Source organism: Phalacrocorax aristotelis, chromosome 1, assembly GCF_949628215.1.
Source record: "Phalacrocorax aristotelis chromosome 1, bGulAri2.1, whole genome shotgun sequence".
NCBI classification, from domain to species: Eukaryota; Metazoa; Chordata; class Aves; order Suliformes; family Phalacrocoracidae; genus Phalacrocorax; species Phalacrocorax aristotelis.
In genome coordinates this window covers 47136775-47155597 of record NC_134276.1, presented here as the reverse complement: position 1 = coordinate 47155597, position 18823 = coordinate 47136775, and the positions used below count along the sequence as shown (strand labels likewise).

The 18823-nt window shown below is 38.9% G+C and overlaps 1 protein-coding gene across 50 annotated transcripts in view; it reads left to right on the top strand.

Moving 5' to 3' along the window:
• Positions 1 to 18823, top strand: part of MYCBP2 (MYC binding protein 2) — a 208207-nt gene that overhangs the window by 27921 nt on the left and 161463 nt on the right. For all 50 annotated transcript variants that reach the window (XM_075088952.1, XM_075089039.1, XM_075089209.1 and 47 more), the window contains exons 2-3: positions 2147 to 2222; positions 11141 to 11356. In XM_075088952.1, the coding sequence (XP_074945053.1) occupies positions 2147 to 2222; positions 11141 to 11356 (292 nt within the window). The remainder of the gene's footprint in view (positions 1 to 2146; positions 2223 to 11140; positions 11357 to 18823) is intronic.

Sequence of the window (18823 nt, the reverse complement as noted above, 5' to 3'; positions counted from 1 at the left end):
ATGTCTTGGCAACCTGAATTAGTGTCCTTTAAAAAAAAAAAAAGCCATGCTTATCAAGTTGTCTCTGGCAAGCGCAAATTGTGCTGTGTTTAAAATGCGTAACAGCATAACTAGATAAGACTACTGGAAGTTCAGTTTGGAGGTTTGCAGGAAAATGTTTTTGTTACTGTGGTTACATAGGTCTGCCGTGCCATACTGCTGTGAAGCTGCCAGATAATACCTGGAATACAGTTAGAGGTGTGACCTTGGAGGCATATATCTTCTCAACAGCAAATAATAAGTACTGTTTTCAGTTTTGATTAATTCTGTTTACTTGTGGTATGGACTGAGGGAGCTCAGAAGTCATCCAAAATAAATCAGAACTTTTACACTTAAAGTTAGGGTGAAAGTTTTTATGAATGGTTATTTGGTCCAGAGAAGAAGATTGAGTGGCTATGGAATGGAAGGCAACCACACTGTTCCTTTGTGTTTGACAGCAGAATAAGAATTAACTGCATTAAATTCTAATAAGGAAGAAAAAACTTGTCCAATATAACAATAATTAAATAGTGAAATGGACTACGGAGTTTGATTACAGAAATTTGGACGTTAAAGGTTGTATGGAATTTCTTCCCCTTGCTTCTTAAGTAGGTTGCATACAGTTAATATATTAAAACTTTACTGTTGAAGGTATCTTAGAAGAGGTCATCTAGGTTCTCTTTATAAACTCTAATTTACTGGGGAGGATGGGGGCTTTCCTCTCACTGAATCAATTCCCTTAGCTCCAGGATAATGGTGGTGGTTCCTTATAAGAAAAGCGGAGAGCTGATTTGTTTCTGTAGGAATTGTCTTGGTGAGGAATGTACCTCCCTCTATTAATAGGTGAAGATGGGAAAGGTGATGAAATTTTTTAGCAGGCAGCTTGCTTGGGATACTCTGCAGGCATTCTTTGAGCTTGTTTTCTGACTGGTGGCCATTGCTCAAACTTTAGTTTCCAGCTTTTGAGCACTGGACCGTGAAACTTGTATACTTTTACAGTCTGAATGCTGTATGGGAGACACTAGTAAGCAAATCTGTTTTTAGTCCCTCAAAATTCTTATTTAGAACAAAGTTGTTTGAACAAAATACTGAGGTTCTCCTGATTCTCAGTCTTTTTCCAGTTTGTTACCTGAAAGTGCAACTTCTTACTGCCTGTGATTTTCAGATTCCATAGTTCTATTTTTCCAACTAATCTGATCTGTAAACTGTTTGAGTAGTGTTTAAGTGGCACAGAGGTATGTTAGTACCTGTTGCTTAAAGTCTTGTATAGGATGAGCTGTGTGCTGCACAGACAGCATCTGCCTTTCTTTGTGGGGGGCTTGTAATCTGAACAGACCAGAGAAATGTAGCGTAGGTTAAAAAGCATGCATCTGAAACAAAGTAATCTCAGTGATGGTGACAAAACAATTTCGTGTGTGTGTGTATGGTGTCTTTCTTCCTATGGTGTCTTTCTTTTATTCTTAAACTGGGTAATAAAATGGAGGAGAAAAAGAATGTGGTAGGAACGAGGCGTGGGCAGAAGAGGATTAGAGGAGTGTGTGTTAGCTAGAGCTGTAACATAAGGGGAAGGAAATTAAAAGTCTGTAAGCTGAGGGTGGGAAAAGTCCAGACAAAATGGAAAAATCTGTGTTCAAAAGTTGCGCTTTCTTCCACCAACTGAATTTTCTGCCAGATGATACATTTTTAAAGCTTTTTTTTTTCTTGGAAGGTTTGAATCTTTACCTGCTAAAGACTTCACAAAACATACGTGTTCTATTCTAACAGGTTATATTACAAGAAAAGTCAATAATTCTTGCTTCTAGCATTGGTGTGGCACTAATGGACTTATAGTAGAAACAGTAAGGTAAAAGAGTATAAAATACAGGGATATTTGTCTGTCTTAGCATATATTCTGCTTAATTTGATGAGAGTAAAGGCCCTTAATTCAGTGCAGCATTAGGAAAGCATCATTTTAACTGCTTTATATTCCAAAGGCTGAAGTTCTGCCCGTGTTGGTTCCCTTTGCTTAGGAGAAAAAAATTTTAGAGGACTTCTGACATTTTATTCCTCTGCTGGTGCTGCTGTTTACCATGGGGTACAGAAGGGAGTCTAATTCTTTTGTTCTCATGGCTTTTCTGTTCTTTTTCAGAAGTAAGAAACTTTTTAGCAAGAAAAAATTGAAAAGGAAACAGAAGACTAAATTGAAAGTAAAAACGCGCAACAAGGTAAGTCTTTAACTTGACAAAGTTCTGACTCAAAAATAAAAGTCATTTCAATTGAGAGAAATATAAGAAAAAATAAGTGTAACTGGCAGTTTACTTTTTAGAAAAGATAATAGGCTAGTATTGTTTGTCTGTTTACTATATTCTACATGACTATGATACCTTATTCAACTGTGTTTGCTACTAACGTTCAGCACTTAAATAATATGAATTGTGTTTTTGATTCTCTAGTTCCTAAACTGTAAATGTAGCTAAACATGTTGGTCTTATAGTTAAAATTTAAGAGGTGCGTGTCTAGCCAACAGTTAGAGACTCCTGCTGCAAAGAGTTGAGTCCATATTGGCTAAAGGAGAAAGGGAACATTCAATGTCTAAGGAATCCAAAGTTAACTCTGAAAATTATCTGTTTCTATTAATCTTTTCACCCCATGTAACCCCTCCTCCCCTCACTTTAAATGCATGTGAGCAGTACAGTGAACTTAATAAGTGTTTACTTGTTTGCTTGTTGCAGAGAAGAAATCTAGGCAGAAGCAACAGTATTTGAAAATACTGCTCTGCTGTATTCTTTCTCTATTGAAGAGCTATTTTTTCTCTGTTTAAGCGTGAGTCTTGGAGGTACTTTCATGAAGGCTCACTTTAGGCACGGAGGCTTCTTTCTAGATTCCCATTGTAATCAGTAAAGAAAGTAGCTAATATCTGGAATGGTTCTGAAGGACCACTGAAATATCTAGTGAGAACACTTTCTAGTCGGTTGAATGCCCTTATAATACAAATACACTGTAGATCAAATCGGTCATCTTATCCCTGTTTGCCAAACCTTGTGTAGTTAATCTGTCTCAAGGCAGATGACTTTGGGAGGGTGAAGCAAGCTCTGTATCTCTTCATTTGGTATTGCCTTTTTGGATACTTACCAGATTGTTCTGCTTATCTCAAGTAGTGCAGCTCCAGACTATGGTATAGAAGGAGCTTATCTTCACTTCCGTTCTCAGTGCCATACAGTGAAATATTTTGGTCCAAACTGAATTTTTCAGCCCTTTCTTCAGTTGCTATGGTATTAGAAGTTTTAGTCCTGTTCCTTTAATGGTTTTATCAGAGCCACTGTCAACACAGAAAACCAAGCTAGAAATATGCAGAAATTTTGCGGGACAGTCTTTGTGTGTTCTGTCTGGTGACAGAAACTTGTGCTTTTAAAATAAGATAACTTCATCTTCGATCATTGTTACTATATAAAAGGAACCTTGTCTTTCTGGAGAGTGGTGCCTTAGCTGAGCTGAACTGCCAAGTAGGAAGCTAAATCCAGAACTGCGGTTCTTCACAAGCTTGACAGTCAAATGTGCTTGTTGGATTTAGTTGCATTGGATAAATGAATTGTCAGGATCCCTTCTGAATGGCCAAAGATGGTACGAGCATATTAAAGGCTGGTTCTTGTCAGCAGTTACGGACTTGGCACTAACTGATCATCTCTGCACCTCATGCCTGTGGAGGGTTGTTTTCAAGATCTTTCTTGGATTTTAAACAGCTTCTACTGCAAGCATTAAGTGAGATTTATCTGCCTTTGAAAGGCAAAATGGTTTTTTTGCATGTCTTTTACTGATACCTCTGTTCTAGACAGTCTTTGATGCAGGCCAGTGTTGACCAACAGAGCACTGGTGTTCATTCTGACTCACTGAGGTACAGAAAGGCACTCCAGCTTATTCCTGCATGATAGCAGGATATTGTATATTTCCTGAAAAATTTAGCTGAAGAGGGAAAGATAAAATCAGCTTCATATCTTTAAGTTATCAGACTTTGCTTACTGACAAAGTGGAATGGCTTCAGCCTTTGTTTTCGGTTGTTTTAGTGGATTTTGTTGGTTTTGGGGTGCGGGGTTCATTCCCCCTATATGCTTTTCAATATACCCCCATGCTTACCAGTGTGGAATAAGAAAAATGATAATTTCTGCCCTGGAATGTCTGAAAACAGATGTGTGTATTGTCAGGAAAATGTGAATTTCCATTTGAAGCCTTATAATAGGGCAGATTGGAAAGCCCATAACTACTGGACATTGTGAGCAGGAGAACTTGTATGCATCAGTTTATTTTTTAAGAACCAGGGTCTTTTAGTCTGAACAGAGATGCAAACTTTCTCTTAATATGCTTGGTAGAGACAGCGAGGGCCTTAAATTAAGACTAACCTGAAGGAACCCCCAAATCTGTTATTTATACCCTACACTAACTAAAAATAATTGAGTAATTGAAGAGAACATTAAAAAAAAGTAATTGAGCAACTGGAAGAAAATTGTTGTAAGCATTAAATGTTATAACACTTTTAAGTATAAAATATTAATTGGTGTTTAATGCAGCCCAGTAGTTTGAGGCTTGTTCTGTTTCTAAGCTGGGGTCATGTTATGATCACTTGTATTTGAACTACTCAACTTTTGGTTTTGTGGTTTAGTATCTTTTTTTTAAAAGAAGTTTTTCCTGTGGGTGCAGTGTGTAGACTGTAGAAATTCAGTGCTGAATACAGTGTCTTTTACATAGAAAACAAGTATGTGATTATTACACATGGGTATAGCACCTTGGATTCCTGCCCCTGCGTTTGTAACTTATCTCAACACTATGAATATTGCTGCTTTCCTTCCCTGCCCACTTTTTACCCTCTGGAGTTTTCCCACTGCACTGTTAACTCATGAAAGTGCTGCTTAGGACACTTAGCTGAGAGACTGAATGGAAAGCCAGAGTTCACCATCTTCTGTTCTCATAATGTTATTTGAAGAATACTGAAAAATTGGAGTCTGCCGGAGACAGAGAATGTACTTCCAATGATTGGCATCTACCTGTTTAGTTTATGCAGAAGTTGTAAATTGTGACTTGTTTAGCTTTGTACAAAAGGAAGGAATAAAACCTTGGGAAAGGACAGTTCATGTAGCAGACACATTTATTGTAAGGCAATGTTTAGATGTATAAGGTGGATCAACTTGGATAAATATTTGTCTTGTTAAACTCATTTAAACACATGTAGCTTCTCAAATAATTTGGCGGTGTTTTCAATGGCTTTTGTACTATTTGGTGTTTCAACCTCAAGAGGGCATCCCTTTCTAAGAGAAGTTCGAACTGTTCAAAGAAGAATTTGGTGAGGTTCTATGCTCTGTGTTATGCACAGGTTAGACCAGATGGTTATTATAGCCTTATCTATCTTTAACAAGAGGCTAACTTTCCTCTCCTAGGTTATAGTCTTATTTCCATCACATCTGAGAATAACACATTACTACAGTCATGTGGTTCAAGAGGAAGGAAAAAAAAGAGGTCAGAAAATAAGCTACGTATGGATTTCATCTTTTGGGAAAACAGTTTGTTTAGGTGTGAGACAAGTGTAAAGGAGACCAGAGGGTTTTGTTTTTCCCACTTCTTTACTTGAGTGTGTTGGAACATTACAAAAGGCTAACAGAGAAGAGCACTTGTGAGTCTGGCTGCTCTGTTTTATGAACCAAACCTGTGCTGTTTAATCTCTCCTACATAATGCCTCCTTCCATTTAGCAGGGACTATATATTTACAAGGACAAGTCACACACCAGGATATGGACATCAGTGCTTCATTCTCTCTCTCATAGGATAGCCTCTATTCTTTTAGGGAAAAAAAGTAACACACAAACAAATTCTACCTTCATGTATTAAAACTATGTTCATGATTCTTTACTTACATTGGCTTTGCAATTCCTCAGACATGCATTTAGATTTCATTATGCAGTAATTCAAGATTGAATTGTTTTTTCTTCAGTATCTTTTAAAACTTCAAGAGAAAGGCTTTTCTTAGAAGTTTGGAGAGCATCATCTGCTGCTGTTTTGTCTACCTAAAATATAGAAAACTTTTATGAGAGATTTAATTAGGCTTATTGACTTTACAGATTTTTCTATCAGTTCCTCTGAAAAAGGTGCCTTAGGCATTCTGGCCATTGAAATGACCTTTCATCACTGTTACCTCACCTTGTATGGTTTCATTTGAGAATCTCCTTTTAAAGTTTAATATTGCATATTTTGTAAGACTGACATGTTTGAAATTGCCTTTCCTTTCCACCAAAATGTAATTTTAGCTGTTCTGTCTAGCACAATAAATTTTTCCAGCACTCAAGACAGAAGACGTGATGAATACTGGGTATCTGTTAAGTTTTATGATGAATGTTTCATCAGGTGTCTTGGCTTAAGAAGGGGCATTTTCAATTTATGATGATACCAAGTGAAACAACAAAGATAGAGATTTCAGAACGTCCCACTTCCTTACAGCTCACATGAAAACCACTAAATCAAGAAACATAATTATGTTTTTCAGTCTTGAAGCTCTGTTCTTTTTGAGTGTTAGCCATGTCATATTCTGAGAAACCAAATGCTTTGGGAGAAAAAAATGTAGAGCCTATCATCTCATCTTCTACTCAGGCATCCTAGAAGCTGGGCTTCTAGTCGTTCTTATACTTAGTGAGTGCTTTGGATTTCAATATTCCAGTAGCCATTAAGAAAAGGACTTTTAGAGGTGCAGAAACAGTGACTGTTGCTCTTCATCTTAGCCGCAGTGTCACAAAAAGATGTTTCATGCATCTGTGGATCTTGATACACTTAATACCAAGAAAACAAGCTATTAAGGTGAGATTTTTTTCCTTGAAATAATGTATCCTGTAGCTCAAGAGATCAAGATGGTTAGCAATCCTAGATCTTCGCAAAAAAAGTAAGTTGCTTCACTGAGTTCTTAGAAGTCGATTTACACTTTTGGCTTAACGTTCCACTGTGTTCCTTGGCAATGTAGAGGTATTTTACGTCAATGTGAAGTGCAGCATCACTAAGAGAACTGTAATTTAAAATAGACTTTATTAGTTTGATATAAGAACTACTAAGTGGGGTTCTGTAGGCAGAGTTAGTGCTTAGATCGTCATAGTGATCTGTTCTACCTCAAAATCTATGAGCCAGTAGCAAGAATATACAGGTGGTAGCACGATTCTCACGCTACTGAGGAAGTTTGTATGGCTGTGTAGAAGAGCGACTCAATGCCATGGCTCTCATTAGTTGCAGAAAAGGAAAGTTCCAGTTCATAATGGGATGAACTTAAGTCCCAGTTTCCTAACTTGATCAGTGCATCTGACCTCAGTGAAGTTAGGAATCTGTTGTAATCTGGAAAGGAAAAAAAAACTTGCCTCATGGAAAAAAACCTTCTGATGTCTGTTTTGAATATTTTCCACTGTCACTGTTGAGGAAAAGTAAAAAAGGAAGGGGAAAAAAAAAAAGCTCCTCACTAAATGAGCATTTGCATTACAGGGCAGGAAGTTTACCCATTCCTTTTTTAATTTGTCAGCTCTGTATCTGCCTTTTGTAAAAGAAATCTAAGAAAGTGATGTTTATACAACCTGCTTATATACTTCTGCTTTTGAACAGATGTTTGTTTGGAAGATCTGGAAACTATAAATATTGTAGTTAAAGCCCCTCAAAGACTTGAGCAAATTGGTCACAGATAAATGATCATTGGTTTTTATCTTATGGTGAATTTTGCAGGGGGAGAGAGAACAACATGATGATTGGAAGTTCCCTTCCTACTTTCCAACCAGAAACAATGTGTCTTGTCATTCAGCACCTTTCTTTTGCCTTGAGACATGCTAAGCATTTGTATGCTTATCCATTTAATGTTAATTCCACTGAGGTTTTTACCCCCTCAAATGAAAGACAGTAAATAGTTAAAGTCATAATTATCCCTAAGTTTTAACCTGTCCTTACAACCCAACAACTTATTGTTCAGAAAGGGCTTTATTTAGTACAGTCATAAGGCCAGTATTTTTAAACTGACAAAACCAGGTAGTGAATTTTTAAAATTATCCTTAAGGGACATTGTTAGGATTGCTGCTGTATTTGTCAAGCGTAAAACAGAATGGAATATAAGATACTTCTAGTTTCAAAGAATTTACAGTTCTCAGAGATAAGATGTTGTGAAGGGAAAGTGGAGGTATGGACTAAGAAATGTAAACAAACAGTGGGTTAACCTCACAGCTAGGAATTAAACTCTAGTTCTGAATTGTATATTCTAATGCTACACTCCTCAGATAGAGCAGGGTTTTTTGGAGACTGTTAGGCTCTACTGAAGTCTGGGTAGGAGAATATTGTCTATAACGACAGTTTGTGCACTGTTGTAGGAGAGTGAGATGCTAAACACAAAGAATGGTTAAAGTGCTTACTGTTTAAAAGCTAAAGCATTAAGTAAGGGACTTTTTAATAGTTGTGAAATATTGATAATAAGTAAAGAGTTTATTTCTGAAAAATAGCTTATTATTAATAGGCAAGAAAACATACACTGATATTTTATCTACCACTGTGATATCTGAAACCATCTGTGCTGGTTAAATAATTTGGCCAACTTATTTCAAAAGAGGCTGTGTGAGCTACACTTTGGCTGTTCTGGAACAAAGACTAAGCTGAACTGGTAAGAAAGAACCTGAATGGAAACTTCACAGAGGTTATAATTACAGTACATGACACTAATTAGATAAGTGAACTTCAGACAGAGATATTTCAGCCGATTCAGATATTTTTCTCTTCCTGCAACTGTCAGTAAACTAGTAAATGCATAGTAACCTTACTAAATTTTTTTTTAACCTGTGAAGTTCCACTGTGTTAGCTTTAAAGCTGAAAGCTGATATTGTGCGTTTGCCTTAGCAGCAGCTGCAAAAACTCTTGGGGTATGCATATGGGTATTTGACATACAGAAGAGTCATATGTTATAACTGTTTAAAATGTATTTGGCACAAGAAAACTAAAGTATGTAGTAGCTCATTGGTAGCAGTCCAAATCTATTTTGATGCAATTTGATACTGGAATAACAGAGCAGGTTGTATCTTGAGTTCTTGCACTGATTAATATTGTGGGTTTTTAATAGCAGCTTTATTATTTCAAAGATACACATGTTGAACAAGGACTAAACTTACGTTGTCTTTCAATCCCTAATGGCAGAAGTTCTGTTGTGCTTTAAAAAAATACAAAAAGGGGTGGGGGAGGGCGGAGGAACCCTGAACTTTCAGTATGGGTTTTTTCCCCATTATATTTTGTGCTTAGTGCTAACAGTGACATGGGTAAAAAAAATTAACACAGTCTGCACTGGAAAAAATAGGCTACAGAGTAAACCATTGCTTCTTAATGTTTTAGTTTGCAATATTTTTGTATTGTATTGTATAATGGAAAGGAAGGATATGCAAAAATGTACCAGTACTGTTAGAATAATAATATAGTCAAAACCAAAAGGAAATATTTAAACTATGAAGCATTTTGGAATTATTTTGATTTTTCTGTTAAGTTCTGTAATATATGGTGTTAAATGGTCTAATTTAGAAGCCTGTGACGTTTCTGGTAATAATAAAAAGATACATGGAGATAAAAATGTGTTGTGAACCATTGCTATTGTTTGATGTACAAAGTTGTGGCTACTATATTGTAGAAAAACAAATCACCCCATTAAAACATTATTCAGGTTGCTGATTCTCAAACTTCTTTTCCCCTCTTCTCTGCTAGTTTAAAGTCTTCTTTCCCATCACTGCTCTCGCAGACGTATATTTCCACTCTGACCTGTTCTAATCACTGTAATATAAATCACTGTGTACTCTCCTGCCAAATGAATGTGGTCATTCACAGTATCTATTCGCTGTAAATAAAAAGAAAGAAAAAGACAAAAATCTTCCACCCTCACCACCCCCAAAGAATACAAGAAACAAATCAAAATAGCCTTGTGAAGTTGGTCATGACCCTGACAGTCTAGTTGAATGCTCCTCCAAGTTTTGCCTTGCATGTTCAAGCAAATTTGTCCTGTGCTCTTAACCTAGGCCTTTTTTCCTTACGTAGCCTCTGTGCCCTCTGTCTACATCGAGGTATTAGAGGGAATTGCTTCCTCCCGTATGCCTGAAATTAAGTTTTTCATAGTCTGTGCTCAAACTAGCCTAGCCTTTGGTAGTACATAACCGAAGAGAAAATATAACCCTACTTGGGCATTTTTTTTGGACAGGGGGTGGGGAGCGGTGGGTCTTGTTTAAGTCTACCATTCCCCTGTCCCACCTTACTGTTCCAGAAAGGGAGAGTATGGGGCAGAATTTAAAAGATGTTTTTCAAAAAATGTTTTTTCTTAGCATTTTTTCCTAAGTCAGTTGAGAGCCCAGTGAAGGCTCTTCTGTGTCTTGTCAATGGCTGATGGTAATATACCAGTAGTAGATACGAAGGAAGGGGTGGGGCTGAGTGGTGGCAGGGTAGGGCAGGGGTAGTGGTAGTTTCTGAGAACAGTTTCCTAACTCTTACTTTGTGGCTCAGGGCTTCTGAAAACAAGATGGTGTTCTCTTACTTCAGAGGCCTTGATAGACTGCTGCGTTCAGTAGTTTGTCCATTAGATTTTTTTCTTTTCTAGTTGTACAAAATTATTATCCACAGTATCCTGCCATGTGAGTTTTTGAATGGTTTATATTTAATGACAAAACAACTAATGGTATTTTTCATTTCTAATATACATTAGCAAAGAGCTTAATTTTTTATTATTTGCCAATAGGTTAAAGGTAACTAGAATAACAAATAATGCATTTTAAAATCCAATAATAATAATTTAAAAAACCCCGATCCTGGTTAAGACAATAAATCCTGAATTCTGCTAGTTGTTAGGCTGTGGCACAAGTTTGGACCATTCTGTAGCCTGATCTGCTTTCAGTTTCTGTCCCAGTGTCCTCATCAAGTTAGGAGAGGTAGAGACTAAAGTCAGATAGAATATATTCTTCCTCTTCCTCCTTTCTTCTCTGCCTGAAATATAATTGGTACTTCAATAGGAAAGTTCAATCTCCAGTTTGAGAATCATTTGGTTGGCCAAAACTGAGACTGCTGAAATTACTTGTATTTAGCAAAGCTTGAAACTTCTAATGTACTTAAAACTAATCTTGTTTTTCAGACTGAAAACCTAGAGAGTACAATAACCATACCGGATATCAGATTACATAGCAACCCCTCAGCTTTTAATGTTTACTGCAATGTCCGCCATTGTGTGTTGGAGTGGCAAAAAAAGGAAGCATCTATATCTTTGGCTTCGAAGAACAGTGTACAGAGTGGGGATTCAGACAGTGATGAAGAGGAGGAATCCAAAGAGCCACCTATTAAACTTCCAAAGGCAAGTAACTGGATCCTGTTTAAAGTATGCCATGTATGTGATCTAAAGTTGGTATGTTCTTTGTGGGGAATGAAGAACAGCATTGTAAGCCAGCTGCTCAGAAAATATCTATAGTTTTATTTATGGTCCATCTAGGCCAGAATCATTTGATTTGATGAATTAGGAAGATCTATGTACCTGCCCAATAATTAATTTTAAAGTCAAATGTTAGGTAGACATTCAACTTTCACTCCTTTATAAGTACTGGTACTTGAAAATAGCCTACAGCCTCAAACATCTACAAAAAACCCTAAATAAGGCAGCTCTTACATCTGTCAGAGGCTACTAGCTGGTATGATAAAGGGTGCTTTCTCCTGCTTTACCCCCAAAAAAGAATAAATCTTTCTCCAATTGGAATTCAGTTGGTGGAGTGTTTTCTAAGATGATTTGTCAGGTATACGTGTAATTGACAGTTACTGAAATTAGTCTTACTACCTTATTTTTTTTTAATCTTTCCCTGTTTTGGCTTTAGTGCCTTTTGGCACTGATAACTGTAGATAGATAGTCACATACATTAAGATTTTGGACACTCCAGTGCAACAGTTAGGGTAGTTTTTTTACTATTTACTACTTCTATGCTTATAGTAGGATTAATGGTGGAAAGTCAGAAATTATATAGGAGTTACTGATTTTTTTCCTTAATTTTTTAAATCTGCTGATGCACTTGTTTTGTACTGTGTAACTTCTGTGCATTCAGTTTTGTTCGTTGCTAGCTTATTAATGCTATGAATCCTGCTTCCTTTAGACTCATAAGAATAACAAAAAATCATATTCAGAAAAACTTCCCTTGTTTGTATTTGCTCTAAAAACAATACAAATACTGAATTTAAAAGATTGTTGCAGCAGTGATTATGTAAAATGTTCTAGTTGCTTAGAATATTAGAATTTTATAGACGATTGTGTTTAGGTAGTAGTATCTGAAGGGCAGAGCTGACACTCTGGAAATAGTGGTGGAAAACTGCAGAGGAACATAAGTCAGGTAACTGCAACTTGATAACTGAAATTTCACGGTTGATAGTTGCAAAATAATGTGTAGTCAGCAGAAATAAAGTTAACATTGTTTATGACCTGCATCTGACTCCTTGTGGATTACATTAAGTGAATCAGCAAGTGCTTGTAGATGCTTAATTTGAGATTTTTAAGTAAAAGGCAATGTAGCTGTTAGCATTTATAAAGAATAGAATGGAGTTCTGAAGAGGTTTTGAAATTAAAAGAGGTTCAGAGAAGGATGAGATTTACCAGTGATATCGACCGAACACTTGCATGTGGAAACTAAAATATTGGTATTGTTAAAGGCATTGGAGAGTTTAACAGAAAGAAACTTGGAAAAGTGGTGTAGTTTTAAAAGATGGTGGCTTAGAAAGAATGGTATGGAGACCCTAGGTAGGAAGCTTCACTTTTCCTTTCTCAAAACAGAAGATCAGTGAGCTGTTCTGTTACATTTAATACAGCAAATATAAAATTGGTGAAAATCGGTATGCTTTCAAACTATTCATTTTTAGCAAATAATCTACAAAATATCAGAGTACAAGAGTTTTCACTGATTCAACAATGGCTTAGATGCTTGGTACAGCCTCAGTATTTTTAATAACAATCTAGCAAATATTGGGTTTTTTAGGTCACTCTAAGGTAAGACACTTCATAATGAATTTCGCTTGCATCCGTACATTTCAAAAAGGCATCCACTTGGAGCTGTCTCACAAGTAGTAAAACTTTGAGGATAACTATGTAAATGTCTTTGTATCCTGAATATTGGTGTTTGTCTCATGCTTTTGAGTATGGTCTGGTTCTTATGTGTAATGGACAATATTGGGTGGGGCTTAGTTTGTTAAATATAAAGACTATATATAAATATAAAGTCGTTGAAGTTTCTGAGGCTTACAATATTTACTAGACCAGTTTCTGAAAGTAATTGTTAGCTTACTAAAAGGAATACTGATGTCTTTTGAGTTTGTCAGTGAGGCAAAAGTCAGAATCATAAAAGGGTGTAACCAGAATTTGATTTTCCAGATTCTCCAGAGTTAAACAGGTGAAGTTAGTCTTTGGTGTGGTTTTTTTTATTAGTGAAAATTCTTCATTTAATTGAGAATAAGTTTAAAAACATTCTACTTTTTATGCATCTGCCCTGGTTTCAACTAGGATAGAGTTAATTTTCTTCCTAATAGCTGGTACAGTGCTGTGTTTTGAATTTAGCATGAGAATAATGTGATAACACACTGATGTTTTAGTTGTTGCTATGAAGCTATACAGGGGCAGAACCCATCTGTGTTTCTGGAGTGACGGGGGTTCCCAAGAGCTAACTGTATTGGAGGCCAAGTGAGCCTAACCAGGAATGAGTGGCAAAAGCACCCATGGTGACTGGCCCAGAGGCTCTGTGTATCCTTGACATCCTTGACTGCCTCAGGAGAGGGTATTTCAAGGACCCAAAAGGGTACAAGTGGGCTTTTGGTGTAGCTGCCTTGGAGATGGAGAGAATTAAACAGCTGTCTACCTTGCCTGGCCTCTCGAAGGACCCATCTGTTTTGGGGTTGCTGAAGGTCAAAGAACAACGGGTGCCGCTCACCACTGCAACGGTGCACTGGCGGCAATATTGCACCAACTGAGACTCCCTGATTCCCATCCATGAGCTTATTCACCGCCTGGAGAGCCAAGGAGTCATCAGTAAGACCCACTCACCCTTTTATGGTCCCATATGGCCTGTTCAGAAGTCTAATGGAGAGCGGAGACACAGTAGACTATCATGGCCTGAACAAAGTCACTCCGCCGCTGAGTGCTGCTGCGCCAGACATGATAGAACTTCAATACAAACTGGAGTCAAAGGCAGCCAAGTGGTATGCCTCAACTGATATTGCTAATGCATTCTTCTCAATCCCTCTGGCAGCAGAGTGCAGGCCACAGTTTGCTTTCACTTGGAGGGGTGTCCAGTACACCTGAATTGACTGCCTCAGGGGTGGAAACAGCCCTACCATTTGCCATGGACTGATCCATACTGCAGAAGCTCCAGAACACCTTCAGTACATTGATGACAACATTGTGTGGGGCAACACAGCAGAGCACGCCTTTTTGAGAAAGGGAGGAAGATAGTCCAAATCCTTCTGAAAGCTGGTTTTGCCATAAAACAAAATAAGGTGAAGGGACCTGCACAAGAGATCCAGTTCTTAGGAATCAAATGGCAAGATGGACATCATCAGATCCTAATGGATGTGATCAATAAAATAACAGCCATATGTCCACCAACTGCAAAAAGGAGACCGAAGCTTTTTTAGGCGTGTGGGTTTTGGAGAATGCTTATTCCAAATTACAGTCTGATCGTAAGCCCTCTCTACAAGTGACCCAGAAGAAGAATGATTTCAAATGGGGCACTGAGCAATGACAAGCCTTTGAACAGATTAAACGAGAAATAGTTCATACAGTAGCCCTTGGGCCACTCCGTGCAGGACAAGATGTAAAGAATGTGCTCTACACTGCAGCCGGGGAGAATGGCCCTACCTGGAGCCTCTGGCAAGAAAGCACAAGGGGAGACCTGAGGTTGACGTCTAGGGTTTTGGAGTTGGGGATACAGAGGGTCTGAAGGCAGCTATACTCCGAGTAAGATATTGGTGGCATATGAAGGGGTTCGACCTGCTTCAGAAGTGGTTGGTACTGAGGCACAGTTGCTCCTGGCACCCCGACTGCCGGTGCTGGGCTGGATGTTCAAAGGAAACCGATGCTACATGGAGTACGTGAGTTGCACTGATCACCCAGTGGGCTTGAGTAGGAAACCCCAGTTGCCCAGGAATCTTGGAAGTGATCATGGAGTGGCCAGAAGGCAAAGACTCTGGAATATCACCAGAGAAGGAGGTGCTGAGGAAGCCCCACTGTATAACAAACTGCCAGAAAATGAGAAGCAATACGCCCTGTTTGCTGATGGGTCCTGTCGCCTTGTGGGAAAGCACCGGAGATGGAAGGCTGCTGTATGGAGTCCTATATGACAAGTTGCAGAAACTGCTGAAGGAGAAGGTGATTCGAGCCAGTTTGCAGAAGTAAAGGCCATCCAGCTGGCCTTAGACATTGCTGAATAGGAAAAGCAACCAGTGCTCTGTCTCTATACTGACTCCTGGATGGTGGCAAATGCCCTGTGGGGCTGGCTGCAGCAGTGGAAGCAAAGCAACTGGCAGCGCAGAGGCAAACCCATTTGGACTGTTGCATAGTGGCAAGATATTGCTGCCCGGGTAGAGAACCTGGTTGTAAAGGTACATCATGTGGATGCTCACATCCCCAAGAGTCGGGCCACTGAAGAACGTCAGAACAACCAGCAGGTGGATCAGGCTGCCAAGATTGAAGTGGCTGAGGTGGATCTGGACTGGCAGCATAAGGGTGAATTATTTCTAGCTCGGTGGGCCCATGACACCTCCGGCCATCAAGGGAGAGATGCAGCATACAGGTGGGCTCGTGATCGAGGGGTGGACTTGACCATGGATGCAGTTGCACAGGCTATCCATGAATGTGAAAAGCAGGTAGAGCCTCTGTGGTATGGGAGGCGATGGCTGAAATATAAATATGGGGAAGCTTGGCATATTGACTATATCACACTCCCACAAACCCATCAAGACAAGCACCATGTGCTTACAATGGTAGAAGCAACCACTGGCTGGCCAGAAACATATCCTGTCCCCCATGCCACTGCCCTGAACACTATCCTGTGCCTGGAAAAACAAGTCTTAATGGTGACATGGCACCCCAGAGAGAACCGAGTCAGGCAGTGGGACTCATTTCTGAAACAACCTCATAGACACCTGGGCCAAAGAGCATGGCTCTAAGTGGGTGTATCACATCCCCTGTCATGCACCAGCCTCTGGGAAAATCGAGTGATAAAATGGACTGTTAAAGACAACACAGAGTGATGGGGGGGTGGGACATTTAAACATTGGGATACATGTTTAGCAAAGGCCTCCTGGTTAGTCAACACCAGGGGATCTGCCAGTTGAGCTGAGCCTGCCTAGTCAGAACTTTTACATACTGTGGTAGGAGATAAAGTAGTGCACATAAAAAAAATATGCTGGGGAAGACAATCTGAGTTACTCCTGCCTCGGGCAAAGGCGAACCCTTCTGGGAGATTGCTTTTGCTCAAGGACATGGTGTACTTGGTGGGTGATGCGGAAGGATGGGGAATTCTAATGTGTACCTCAAGGGGATTTCATTCTGGGTGAGAATAGCCAGTGATTTGAACTGTGTGATGTTAATTGCTATGCCATACTCTATGTCATCAGTTCTGTGGTTGCTATATGCCATATCAATGGTATTACATAAGAATCGCCCAGATTAAGGAAGAATGAACTTTGGTGAAACTGAGCAAAGTGCAGCGGTGATGCAACCAGAACTGACTTCAGCATGCAACAATCCAACACCATACATTGTCTCTCCTGCCCTGAAAGGCTATTATGACAGATGGAGCCCAAAGTCATGGACTAAAGGAACCCAGTGGATGTTTTAGAGGCATGGCCCATAGACCAAGGGAATAATATCTGTGTGTATGTATCAAAAGACAGAAAAAGTGGTGGTGATTAATTGGAATGTATTGGAAAGTGTGGGACCTGGGCATGGCAACATGATATAGAATAAGGGGTGGATACTGTCCTGGTTTTCTGTGAGCTAGAGTTAATTTTCTTCCTAGTAGCTGGTATAGTGCTGTGTTTTGGATTTAGCATGAGAATAATGTTGATGACACGCTGATGTTTGAGTTGTTGCTAAGCAGTGCTTGTACTAAGTTAAGGACTTTTCAACTTCCCGTGCTCTGTCAGCGAGGAGGTGCCCAAGAAGCCGAGAGGGAACACAGCCAGGACAGCTGACCCAAACTGGCCAAAGGGATATTCCATACCATATGATGTCATGCTCAGTATATAAACTGGGGGAGTTGGCCAGGGGAGGGGGTGGGCAGTGATCGCAGCTCAGGGACTGGCTGGGCATCAGTTGGCGGACTGTGAGCAGTTACATCACTTGTTTTTCCTGGGTTTTGTGTCTGTCCTTCCCCACCGCTTGTTTTCCTTTTCATTGTAATTTATTATTTTTATTTTATTTCAATTATAAAACTGTTCTTATATCAACCCACAAGTTTTCTTACTTTTGCTCTTCAGATTCTGTCTGCCATCGCCCCAGGCTGGGGGAGGGTGAGACAGGGGCTGTGAGATGCTTGGTTGCCAAATGGGGTTAAGCCACAACAGCATCTTAGGTGTTATAGTGAATTATCTGGTCGTCTTAATCTTAAACTTGAGGAAGTCATGTTTGTTAGAGCTTTTACTTTGAATATATTTTGGAACTAAAAGTTGTCCTATGCAATTTCTATAGGAAGATTGAGAACAGTTGTTTTTAACAAATGTTAAGAGACACAATTTGCTGGTCTTCAGATATTGGCACAATAAAGTTTGTATTTTGGTTGTGTTAAGACAGTTTAGTAACTTGCTTTGATACCTTTAAATTTTTGGATTTACATGGAAAATTCGCCTTTGACTTATTTATTCAGTACCTTTGCTGATGATGGGGAATGTTTTCTGCTTGAAATTGGTCAGATTCAGTTCTACTGATTTGATTTGCAGTTCCCCCCCTCCCCCCGCAATTATTAAACTTAACACTGGCTCTGTACTAGAAGGAACAAATGCTGGATTAAGGTGGGTTTAACTGACTAAATTATCTTTATTCCTCCAGTGGCATACGTTTTGCTGTGTAGTTAATAAGCTTAAGCAAAAATGAAAACTTGAAAGTTGTGACAAAAAAGAATAATAATTACTCCCTTTAGAAACTGACTTCAAGTCTTTTAAAATTCATTAGGAGAATGTGTCACCTGTGTAAAGTATTTTTTGTAAGTCTCTAATATCTATATAAATTAATGCAGAGATTTAAATATACAGAGTATTGTGGAGTCTTAAATATAGAAGTGCGGGATTAGGGCAATTATGAGAGAGGGAAGACAAAGGAAATAAAACAGTAGTCTAAGTAAGATTTCTTGAAGAAATGGGGTTTTGGAGGAATTAATTATGGATCATAATGTCTGCATCCAGGCTAGAATTTTGTGTATTCTTTGTAAGGTGGGCGTAGGCTTTTGATCTGAAATGTCAAAGATGTTGCAAGGGGAACGGGGAGATGGTTGCATGGAGAGCATCAGTAAGAGCTGGCAGGTGGTGACACAGAGACTGAGGCTGCAGGAGTACTTGTTTTGGCTCAGAAACCCTTCAGAGAGCTGTGAGAACAAGCTTAAGATGTGCAAAGAACTGTTTGCTTATTCTGACTTTCAGTACACAGTCTGAAGGAGTTGAGAGAGATACCCACAGTATACATATTATATATACTTACATCTATGACTATTAAGGTGAAGAGCCCTGTTTGAAGAAACCTACCCAGTCTGTTGATCTCAGATACTAAAAAAGTCATCCCAAAACCTGTGCAGATCAAGAA